The sequence below is a fragment of the Mus musculus genome, chromosome 9 (genome assembly GCF_000001635.26).
Source record: "Mus musculus strain C57BL/6J chromosome 9, GRCm38.p6 C57BL/6J".
Lineage (NCBI taxonomy): Eukaryota > Metazoa > Chordata > Mammalia > Rodentia > Muridae > Mus > Mus musculus.
The window spans coordinates 77,975,300-77,986,972 of NC_000075.6; the positions used below are offsets into that span (position 1 = coordinate 77,975,300).

Consider the following 11,673-nt stretch of genomic DNA (forward strand, 5'->3'; position numbering starts at 1 on the left):
AATAAGAAGATGGACTATATCTGTCCTAGTGTTAAAAGTGTGTCTCCAGTCCAATGGTGTTGGTGGCCATCGAAGGACTTGTTAGAACTACAGATCCTTGAGCCCCCACCCACCCTTGGGGAGTCCATGACTGACTTACACACATGGCTCCAAACTGTACAGTCAGGTTTCAGGAGCCCAGGCTTAGGGAAAGTGACATGAGGAGATGGGATGACATCTTGGAGTTGGATGGAGCTTTACCTGAAACAGCAGGTGAAGGAGTTCTCAAGGCAGCAGCCTGGGAACGTCTTCAGGCTCCCTCTTCACCCTTCCAGTATGGTGACTGGATGAACGCATGTGGCGTTGAAGACTTCTCTTCACTGTTCACTCTGACGATGAACCTCACTCTGTAGAGCCCCAAGTTAATCTTCTCATACTCTAGACTAATAAAGTTCTGTGGAACGGGGCTCTGATGTAGCAACTAATTTTTCTCCCCTTTTTTTCAGTTGGTGACAGGTGTGTGGGAAGGCAAATACAACTTTTTCTGCCAGGGAACACGCAGCGCGGGAGAATCCGATATGAAGGTATTGTTTGAGGGTTGTGTGGGGGTGAGGGTGTCTGTGTGTATTTGCTTGTTTTGTTTTTGATAAAGAACATATATAAAAGGCGAAAGAGACAGCGGCCTCTCAATCCTGATAATCCCTGTTGTCGTTTTTCAAAAGAGAGAGAGGCGCTGGGTATGCGGTATGGTAATTTGAACATGAAAGGCATAAATAAAATGAAAACTAAATCCTCCCCTCTGTAAAAGAAACTCCTGTGGACCGTTGACAGGTTTCATAGTTACATAAAAGACCATCTGATTTAAAGTCACTCTTGTAAGTGCCCTCCGAGTATTGATATTAAAGGAAAAACCCTGCCTCAGTCCAGTCTGAGAATTGGAGTTTGTTAAACAGAAGGCTGGCGGTCAAGGCTCAGCATGGCCAGCGTTTCCTTTGAGCATATCAGTTGGACCAGAAACAGGTACTACACACTCTGGTTCCATTTCCTTCCTGACTCGTGCTTCCGCTGGCCCTCAAGCCCCAGCATCCTTCTCCCAGCATCCTTCTCCCAGCATCCTTCTCCCTCCCGGCAGCTCCGCAGACTTCAGAAGAGCACTGCTGAGCCCGGAGCTGCCTGCCGGGGCTTGTGGTTTTGAGTTAGTTTTGCTTTGAGACAGAGTCCTTTGTAGCCTCAGATTCTATGTAGCTGAAGATGACCCTGAACCCTCGATCCTTGGGCTTCTACCTCTTGAGTCCTGGGGGGTGCAAGAGTGTCAGGAGCTTTGAAGACATTTCAGTTCTCCCAGGCTCTCACCGTGGCTGGAGCTGTCCCTGGACGGCAGCGGGGGCCAGTGGGACTCTCCCAGGTTTACATCCAGGGTGACATTCCAGCAAAGTACTGGAGATAAACCATGAGCCCTTTGCTCTTAGATCATCCGCGTCCTCTGGTGGTACTACTTCTCCAAACTCATCGAATTCATGGACACCTTTTTCTTCATCCTTCGCAAGAACAACCACCAGATCACCGTGCTCCATGTCTACCACCACGCTACCATGCTCAACATCTGGTGGTTTGTGATGAACTGGGTTCCCTGCGGCCATTGTGAGTAATGGGATGTTTGGGGAACATGTGACAGAGACAGACTGGAAACTTAGTCCTCGGGAAAAACGTCCTCTCTGTAAATCCTCAGGTTAATAAGCTTTTGAGTTTGTTTTCAAGTTTTTCTTTTTCTATGTATTATTATTATTATTATTATTACTATTATTTCAGTTAGCATACACTGTAAAGATTTCATTGTGGCATTTTCCCTGTCAGTCACACTTTTCTCTCATTTGTCCCTCTCCCCACCTTCTCATGGTCTCCTTCCTTCTGCTTTTCATGTCACATATGTTAGTAATGTTAGTAGCAAAGTAATCCTAACCAGAAAGAGCAAGGCTGAAGACTTCATAAGGCCCAGCCCAAGATTATCCACAGAGCCATCGTAATGAGGACAGTAGGGCACAGGCACAAAGAGGGATGTGTAGACTAAAAGGGGTGGAGTAGAAGACCAGAGAGAAAGTCACACATCTACCACATAACCATTGACAAAGGTGTCAGCAGATATGTTCATCGTTTTAAAACAGAAAATCACAAATTATTCATAAGTCAATGGACGATTGAACTCAATACACAGTTCATGAAAAGAAACCCAAATGCCCAATGAATACTTTAAAAGTGCTCAGCATTTTTTAGCTGTCAGGAAAAATGAGATTCCCGTCTCACTTCAATCAGATAGGTTATCATCCAGAAAGCAAACCATCAGGGGATGTAGCTCAGTGACTTGGCCGTATCAGTGAGATGCTAGATCCAGTATCAGTAGAGGCAGAATGCTAGCAAGGATCCAGGATTCATACTCATCCCTGGTGCTGCTCCATACGCCTGGTGCTGCTCCATACGCCTGGTGCTGCTCCATATGCCAGGTGCTGCTGTGGAAGTCCATGTGGAGACTCCTCAGAAACTGAACCGAAAACTACCATTTGACCTTGCTGTTGGCTAAATAGCCGAGGACTCCAAATCACATACCACAGAGATACAAGCACATTCATGGTTGTGGCTGTTCTCTTCCCAATGGCCAACAAACGGAAGCAGCCTGGGTGGCCAAGCACAGATGATAATGTACGTTGCACAGTGGCATTTTATGCAAGTGTAAATGTGCAGGAAAATGGAGGCCGCTGGATATCATGTTAAGTGAAATTAGCCAAACTCACATACTGCATATATGTAAACCTAAATATAAAATTGTATATGTGCATGATATTTATATGTAGGTCACAAAACTAGAAAAAGTCTGGTGAGAGGGGAGGAAGAGATCTTAAGGGAGGTAGGAGATTGTGTGGGCAATGGAGTGTGTGTAAGAGCGGAGGGGACTGCTCACGGGGGAGGGGAGGACTTTACAGGGAAGGACACTGTGGGGAGGGCAGCAAGTGATATCCGAGCAGCAACAGGAATGTACGGAGACTCCGTGATGAAACCCATTACTTTGGATGCTAATTTAAGAGTTAAATAAGCCAAACCCCTTCAATAGATAGTTCTGGAAAAATTACATATCCATGTGCAAAACAGTAAAACAAAACTCAGACCTCTCACTCAGCACAAAATCCATTCTAAATAGGTCAGAGACTTTAAAGAAAGACCAGAAATTCTGAACCTGCCAGAGGAAACCAATGACTTCGAGGTACAGGCCTTTATGGGCAGGGACTTTGTGAAGAGGACCTAGGGTTGCTTTTAGTAATAGTTTGTGTTACCTAAGGGCATAGAGCCTTTCTCTGGTTATTGTCCTACTCTGATTAAGATGAAGGAGATGCCACCTTGGGCACATTGAGAAGTAGGAAGGGAGCAGGCAGGTAAAGGTGCTTACTGCCAATCCTGATGACCTGCGTCCAATCCCTGGAACCTGTACGGTGGAAGGAGAGAACCAACCCTCACAGTCCGTGTACTGTCTAGTGGGCAAGGTGTGTGTCACGGGGTTAGGCATTTGTGGCTACACATTAGGAAGTCCCCATCCAATCTGATGGTGTGAAGTTACCAGGTGTTTTTTCATAACTTTTGCCAAAATTTGCTAGTTTTTAAAAGTTGGGCATGGTTGGGTTCTACTTAGGGTCCAGCAAGTATCTCTCTCGGTCACTAGTGTTTTCTCCTCACCTGAAGAGTTTGCCTGGGAATCTCTGGGTCTGCTCCCAACGTAGCTGCAGACTGTCTCTGCCCTCTGAGATTCAGAGCTCTATCAGGTTCATAACTGAAAAAGATTTTCTAAATACCCCAGAAGTTGGCTGAGTTCCAACACTCTTGAACTAGTGTCTGGTGTTCATCCCTTGTCACCTATGGGTAAGCTGGCCCAGATTCTGGTAGGGACCGCCCTCCACCTGATTGCGTCTGAGGAGTATTTTAAATTTCAAGATACCTCATGAGACAACTAGGCCCAGCTGGCCTTCGCAGAGCTGGAGAGTGTACACGACCTCTGTGAGGGCTGCAGGACCAGTTTCTGTCATAGCCACTAGACACTCCTAACACAACCTGAAAAGCTGATGGCTTCGCTTCGCTTCGTTAGTTACTGTTGAGGATGAAAGTATTTAAAAAATGATATTCTACTGGAAATTAAAAGAGGTATGGTAAAACGGATCTTTCGTCTCTAAAGAACTGCCTCTAAAATGGCAGCCCATCTTAGGCATTTGGGAGGAGGACTCCTCCCAGTCTGCCGGCCACACCTGCAGGTGCCAGGTCTGGGGCACAAGCTAGTCATATGGCAGGTCTGTGGACCACTGGGTGTAAGGTGTCCTATGGCTGCCTGCCCTGCCCACCCAGTGGAAACTGACTTTTCACTACACAGCCAAGTAGCACTTAGAGCTGCTGTGTTTGTCACCCTCTTGGTTCAGAAGAGTCACTCTAGTTCCAAAGTGGTCTTGGATTTTCCCACACCTGTTCCTTAGAAAACTCTAATGCATCTCCCTCGGTCCCTTTGTTCCCGCAGCATATTTTGGTGCGACACTCAACAGCTTCATCCATGTCCTCATGTACTCGTACTATGGTCTGTCCTCCATCCCGTCCATGCGTCCCTACCTCTGGTGGAAAAAGTACATCACTCAAGGGCAGCTGGTGAGTGCTTGGTCCCTGTGCCCAGAACTTGTTCCCTGCCAGATCCAGTCCTCTTCCAGGCCGTCCTGTTGTTTAATTGAATCCAGTTGATCCAGTTAAACTTGTGGGCAGGTAGGCAATGCTCTTGTTTCTAGTAGATGGAGAATCTGCTCTGGACTGGGGGGGGGGGGGTGCCTCAAGTCTTAAGCTCTCAACTTCAGGTCCAGTTTTGTTCTTTCTTTGTGTGTATAAGTGCCCACATAGTGTGCACACATGTACCTGTATGTGTGCTCTCACTTCCAAACTGAAGATGAAAACTGCTCACCTTTGTTCCCAGGAGTTTCAGGTAGAACTTTCTGGTGCTGAGTCCAGAGCCCTTGTATTTACTAGACAGTGGGCCCTCTCGGGTAAGGTGAGTGCCAGGTGACTACTTTATTCTGACCCCTGTATCAGAGTACTGGGTCGAAGCTCCTGCTGCCTGCTGCTTCAGACCCTAGTGGCCCTTGGCAGAGGCAGACTGACAACTGTCTGTCTTGATGATGATTCTTGCCACTCTCCCATTGTGTGGCTGCTCCTTTCCCCTCGTGAAGCCTTCCTGAGCAGTTAGTAGTACTCTTGATAAACACCGGCCTGCTTTGTTCTGTATGTCAGGCACCCATGCTGAGGATATGATTTCTGCATGAGATGTCTGGAATATTCCCTCCATGTTGTAGGTGAACACATAAAGGCTGAGGGACAGACCACCACCCAGCCTTGCCATGGGCATTTGTTCCCGATGAATCTAATTGAGATCCCCTGAATCAACCTTGATTTTTTTTTTTTTCAAAATTTAAAAATAACATTTTGAAACGTTGGAGCTCCTTCTGTGTCTGGTGTTTCATTATCACCTCTGCCGGCTGCTCTGCAGTCCTTGTTAATCTTTTTCTCACCTGTGGGGAAGGATAATTGTTCTCTAGCCTCCTCTGATACAGAGGAGCAAGGATGCAGAGATGGATGGATTTATGCTGTAATCATGGGCTCTGGAAGACACCGTAGGCATTGACATCCTGCTGGGCTGTGTGCTGTCTGCCTAGCTCTTAGATTAGAACTCCAGACTGAAGAAATGAGGGGAACGGAGCCCGTGCGAGCCTCTTGAGTCCTCACTGGGCTTCTGAAGGTGCTTGAGGAGTCAGGGGCCTTTAACACCTTTGAGTGGATCATACAGGTCCACCTGCTTTCCAAGGGTCGCTCATCAGAAGTCATTCGTGGACCTAGTTATTTTGGCCTATGCGTCATGAGTGACGTCACTGGCCCCTTTAAACAAGTACCTCACTCCTCTCTCTTACCTCTCTATGCTGAGTTCTAGACTGTTAGAGAAAGGTGGTTTAAGTAGGTATGAGGAGAAAGGGCGAACCTATAGTAGAGGCATACACAGAGAGGACAGAAATAAACGTCATATAAAAAGCTAGGAAGTGCTGGTTCAGAAACTTGGGTGGGAACACTGATACATAGCCCCATGGTTGGAACCATGTGCTGCCACCGCTCAACCCTGGCCTTTCCCCCTAGGTCCAGTTTGTGCTGACAATCATCCAGACGACCTGCGGGGTCTTCTGGCCATGCTCCTTCCCTCTCGGGTGGCTGTTCTTCCAGATTGGATACATGATTTCCCTGATTGCTCTCTTCACAAACTTCTACATTCAGGTAAATCTCACCCTCCGCTGGCCTCTGACCTTCGTCCTTTCACTCAGTGGGGCTGTGTGGAGCACTGCTGGTGCACTGCTGGGAGCACTGCTGGGTGCTGGCACTGTGCTTTGAAAGAGCCTTTGTAGGGATGGAGGGTGGGTCCACAGCTTGCTTTGCCATCGGGTCCTAGGCGTCTTGAGACCCGGGTGGGAAATGATGCCATGTTTCGTGGGTGCTTTGTTCCCTTTCTTTGGGCAGTGCAGAGACATAAAGAGCTGATTTCCAATCGGAAGTCTCAGCCCCACTGCCCTGCCTACCATAGCTAGGAAATTTCCATCACATTCTCTGATGTAATTGGAACCTACTGTTTTGTCCCGTTTTTCTTAGATGGCCATTGCTCAAGTTTGGGGCTTGATAGAGGTTTGTCTATCTGGTGGCGCCTGGTCACCAGGCAGACACTGATGAGTCTCCTGCTTTTGTGGCCAGTGCCAAGTGGCTTCTGTCCCCACTGTCCCCTGGGCAGGAGCAAGAGCAAAGGTAACGGGTCCCAAGAAAAGTCCAGTAGTGTGGACAGCCACCAGGAGGAGACTCAGCTGCTGTTTGTCTTCTGTGCCCCCGACGTAGCTTTGTGTGACTTGTTGACTCCTGCTTTGCCGGGGCCTGATAATAGGACCTTCTTCCAATTGCTCCTGGTGCCCATTGTACTGTACATGATGGTTACTGAGGCAATAAGAAAAACATAAAGATAAGTAATGGCTTGTGATGTAGAGTGGCTACTAGCCAGGAGGAGAAGCCAGTTTGGTCCCCTAGGCCATTGCTCCACCATCCACATCCTGAAGAGGCAAAGCCGAATGAACAGAAACTCGGTGTTCTAAGTGTTTCTGTTGTGGTCTAGGGGGTCAGAACCTCTGAGCTAAGCCTCAAAAAGTCGCAAGGGTGATTGAACATAAAGTGGTTATTTGAGCACAGGAAATACGTGGTGAGACTGATCAGACCAGGAAACCAGGCCTAGTGAGATACAGACCGGTACAGTTCATCTGGTTAGCAGGCACTGATTCGCCTTGTACATTTCAGACTTACAACAAGAAAGGGGCCTCTCGGAGGAAAGACCACCTGAAGGGCCACCAGAACGGGTCTGTGGCCGCCGTCAACGGACACACCAACAGCTTCCCTTCCCTGGAAAACAGCGTGAAGCCCAGGAAGCAGCGAAAGGATTGACAAGCCGAGCCGAAGCCTCCAGACCGCGGCGTGTGATTGTAAGCACAGCGTGACTTGTGCCCTGACGCTCATAGCAGCTGCTGTCACTAGTCTGGCCCTACTATCTGCAGTGTGACTCATGTAGGACCTTCTTCATCAGTTCAAAACCCCTAGAATATGTATACAGATTATACAAAGTAGGCATACGATTTTCTCACATTTCTGGGCTCTCATCGACCCCCGCGCTAGACTGTGGAAAGGGAATGTTCTTGTAGTATACAACACTGCTGTTGCCTTATTAGTTGTAACACGATAGGTGCTGAATTGTGGTTCACAATTTAAAACACTGTAATCCAAACTTTTTTTTTTTAACTGTAGACCATGCATGTGATTGTAAATTTGTACAATGTTGTTAACAGTAGAAAAACACACATGCCTTAAGACTTAAAAAAGCAGGGCCCAGAGCTTGTTAGTTTAATTAGGGTATGTTTCAACTTTGTATTATTCATTTGTATTAGCTCTGTTTAGAAAAATCAAATGTATGATTTATGAAACAAGTGTGTGATGTGTAACTTCAAGTGACTTGGAGATGCGAAATCTGATGGCACCCTTGGTTTTATAACGATGGCTTTAAATAAGCAGGTTCAAGTCTAGTGGAACAGTCAGTTTAACTTTTTAACAGATCTTATTTTTTTATTTTGAGTGCCACTATTAATGTGTTTAAAGAGGTGGGGAAAGGGTCCAAAGCGTCTGGAGACACTTACGTACCTGTCCCTGGTCCCCCAGAGGCTAGGGTGACTATAAGAGTAGGTCACTTTTCACTTCTGAAGTGCTTAGTGTTTTTATACAGGAGATAAAAAGGCCATTCGACTTCCCACCACTTGGAGAGAGAGAACTACCTTTCAGGAAAGGTGACGAGACATTTATTATCTGACAGACACACACACACACACACACAGTGATAAGGGACTGGTTACCTGGGTCCACATTTTTTTTTATTCTTTTCTGTAGTGCTACTTTGACATACACTTCCTTTTAAAATGTGCCTAATTTACCAAGAGACCAGGAAGCACCATAAGCATTTTGAGGTAAAATTTAAGAGCTGGAGCGCGCAGGAACTGGGTGTTTGGGAGCAACCGCTTTTTTCAGTGTGAATCATGGTGGCATCTGTAATTTTTTTCTGATTAGCACCTAAAGATCGGTTTAAAGTGCTTGGACTGCTTATCCTAAAATCGTGTCTAGTGCGCTCGAGGCATCGGTCATACAAATGGGGACTCTTTTCATGTGTGTCATTTTTAAAGTGTTGAAAGCTTAGCCTTTGAATACCTTCTGCATTGGTAAAAAATCCATGGAACCACTCATGGCACATCTTAGGAGATGATTGACAATGTATAAACTAATTGTGGGTTTGATATTTATGTAAATACCAGTTTACCATGCTTTAATTTTGCACATTCATATTACAAGGAGCCAGTTGGTCCTAATTAGCCTTGTGGGTTTTCTGTTTGGAAGGAGTTGCGGCATCTGTTTACATTTCCCTTGTCAGATCTAGAATGTGTGTATGTGTGTGTCTTCTCCCTAGGTACCCGTCTGCAGGTGTCTTTACATATCTCAATACAAAAATTATAACATTTGATAGTGTGCTGTCAAAGTGTGCTTAGCTCATCTGGATATACCCACACTGTTAAATAATGTCTAAACATTAATCATTAAAACCTTTTTGATTACCCGTGCTGTGTCTTCTGTTGTTTGATGTGCTGACAGTTCTGAAAGACTGCAGGATGGTCAACTCTGTCACCTTGTAGGAGCTTAGGGAGTGGACATGAGTAATGTAGCGTGGAAAGTGGTTGTATCAGTTGGGGGCTCTCTAGAGAAACAGAACTCATAGAATGAGTGTGGGGGTGGGGGGAGGATTTATTAGAATGGCTTACAGGTTGTGGTCCAGCTAGTCCAACAAGGCTATCTACAGACAGAGGATCCAAGGATCCAGTAGCTGTTTAGTCCACGAGGCTAAATGTCTCAGCTGCTCTTCAGGAAACACGGGTTCCAGAGCAGTCGCGTCGAATGCCAGCGAAGGATTTGCTTGAGTGGACTCACTAGCAAGAGTGAGAACAAGCAGGCAAAGAGAAGAGGGCTTCCTTCTTCTCTGTCCTGTTTAGAGAGAGGCTGCCAGCAGCAGGTAGGGCCTGGATTAAAGGTGGGTTTCTACCTCAGAGATCCAGATCTCAAGTGGGTCTTCCCACTTCAGATGATTAAGGAACAAAATCCAGCACTGGCGTAGTCAGTTTGAGTTGTAGTCAGTTCTGCATGTGGTCAAGCTGGCAACCAAGAATTGCTATCACCTCCCATGGCAGAGGACCCCAGAGCATAAATCTCAGTGTCTTCCAACAACCCTAGCTCCTCCCCTGCACCCCTGCTAGAGGGTTCACCTCTGAGCACGCTCCTGCATCCTCCTTTCCTTCCTGGCATCCCATGCTCTTCCCTCATCTGCAGACTGTTAGAGTAACTTCTCGTTGTAGGCAGTAGGTCTGCACATTTTTCTGTGAAGAGCAAGAGAGGGAGCACTCCAGTTTCCGTGGAAGCTACTCATCTGAGCCATTGTAGAGTACAAAACAGCCACAGGCACGAAGGTAAATGGGTGTGGCTGCCTTGGAACTCTGTGTGAAAAAAAAACAGAAGACCCGTGTCATGAGTTGCTGAGTCTGCCGGAGACAAGTGCGTTCCCTCCTTCATCCCAAAGTCTCATCATTCACACACACACACACACACACACACACACACACACACACACGCCGGAGACAAGTGCGTTCCCTCCTTCATCCCAAAGTCTCATCATTCACACACACACACACACACACACACACACACACACACACACACAAATGGTTGCTTTTCCAAATCCTGCCCCTCCCAACCTACCTGAGGCTTTTATGTCCTATCCACGCCTCTGGGAAGCAGGTGATCTTGAATGCTTCATCTCTCACAGTGACACTGATGGCTTACGGCTTAAGTGCCCCATCCTCCTCCCCCCCCCCCTTCCCACCACAGCTGGAAGTACAAGCTGGAGCTTTTGTGTATGTAAATAACAGCTTACAAGATCTCCTGGAAAACACTTAACACTAGTAAATGGCACGTTAAAGGATGACCAAGGGGATCATTGGAGATTGGCTAATGGTGATAGAATCAAATCAGTATTTTTCCCTTAAGTCCAGAACAAAAGAAAAACATAAGACACAGAAATCAGAGTAATAAAAATCAAAATAGCCGAGTACGTAGGCAATCAGGAGACAGGGTCAGGAAGATGATGGCAAATAGGGCCAGCCTAGAGTTACAGGCCAACCAGGATTGTATAGAAAACAGCTTTCATCAAAAGGGGAAAGTGAGGAGAAGACAGAGAAGAGAGGTTGGAGTAACACCGCTCACTGAAAAGACCAATTGTTGAGCCACAGTCAGGAGCTCTCCCTAGCTAACGAGTGTCCTGGGCTGAACTTAGGGTTGGCATCACCACGGGAGTGGTGACAGGTTTCTTGGGCCTTGGCTGAACTGCCACTACAACATTTGGGAAGGCAGGTCCTGGTGCTTTCGTAGGCTCCCCCGTTAATGCAGATTCTCACCTGCTGACCTTAACCTCACCAACACTGTTCAGTTTCCTCTCCTGGTGTTAGCTGTCAGTCTCTCTCCTCCCCTGGGAGGAATGAGTGGGTGAGGGAAGAGAACAAGGCCAGGCATGTGCCTTTCCTGTTTTCTGAGTTCTCCTGCGTGTGGAGACAGGAGCACCTCCCTGGCAGCCTTCCTACTGTGGAAGGTGGTGTAGCCTAATCTGAGAAACCCAACTTGGGGACCACAGGGCCTCTTAGCCTCTAAGACTGGGATCTCCTCCAAGTACCCAATTCATTTCTGCCAAGCTCAAGCTGCTGCTTGGCCATTCAAGCCCCGATTGGCTGCCCCAATTACCCTGTCACAAAAGTACGGCCATTCTGTTGAATCAGAGTGCAGAGACTTACAATCTCAATGTTCGAAATCTGCATTCCTAATTTTGCCAGGTTTCCCTTGATTAATTTAAAGTTTTCATACACGTATGCATTACACATTGGCCGTACACCCTCATCTTTCCACTCCTTTATGCCCCCTTCCCTTTAGTCTGCTTTGTTTCCTAGACAGTGTGATTCTTGTTGCATACCATAG

General features: G+C 46.9%; 1 protein-coding gene across 4 annotated transcripts in view; it reads left to right on the forward strand.

The window, feature by feature from the left end:
- Positions 1 to 9,220, forward strand: part of Elovl5 (ELOVL family member 5, elongation of long chain fatty acids (yeast)) — a 67,155-nt gene extending 57,935 nt beyond the window's left edge. For 3 of the 4 annotated variants that reach the window (NM_134255.3, XM_030244554.1, XM_006511400.1), the window contains exons 4-8: positions 486 to 563; positions 1,449 to 1,620; positions 4,526 to 4,650; positions 6,175 to 6,309; positions 7,366 to 9,220. In NM_134255.3, the coding sequence (NP_599016.2) occupies positions 486 to 563; positions 1,449 to 1,620; positions 4,526 to 4,650; positions 6,175 to 6,309; positions 7,366 to 7,509 (654 nt within the window). In that variant the 3' untranslated portion in view covers positions 7,510 to 9,220. Of the gene's footprint in view, positions 1 to 485; positions 564 to 1,448; positions 1,621 to 4,525; positions 4,651 to 4,850; positions 4,953 to 6,174; positions 6,310 to 7,365 lie in introns of those variants that run through there. The other variant, XM_011242807.2, reaches the window with a different exon arrangement.
- The last annotated feature ends 2,453 nt before the right edge of the window (positions 9,221 to 11,673 follow it).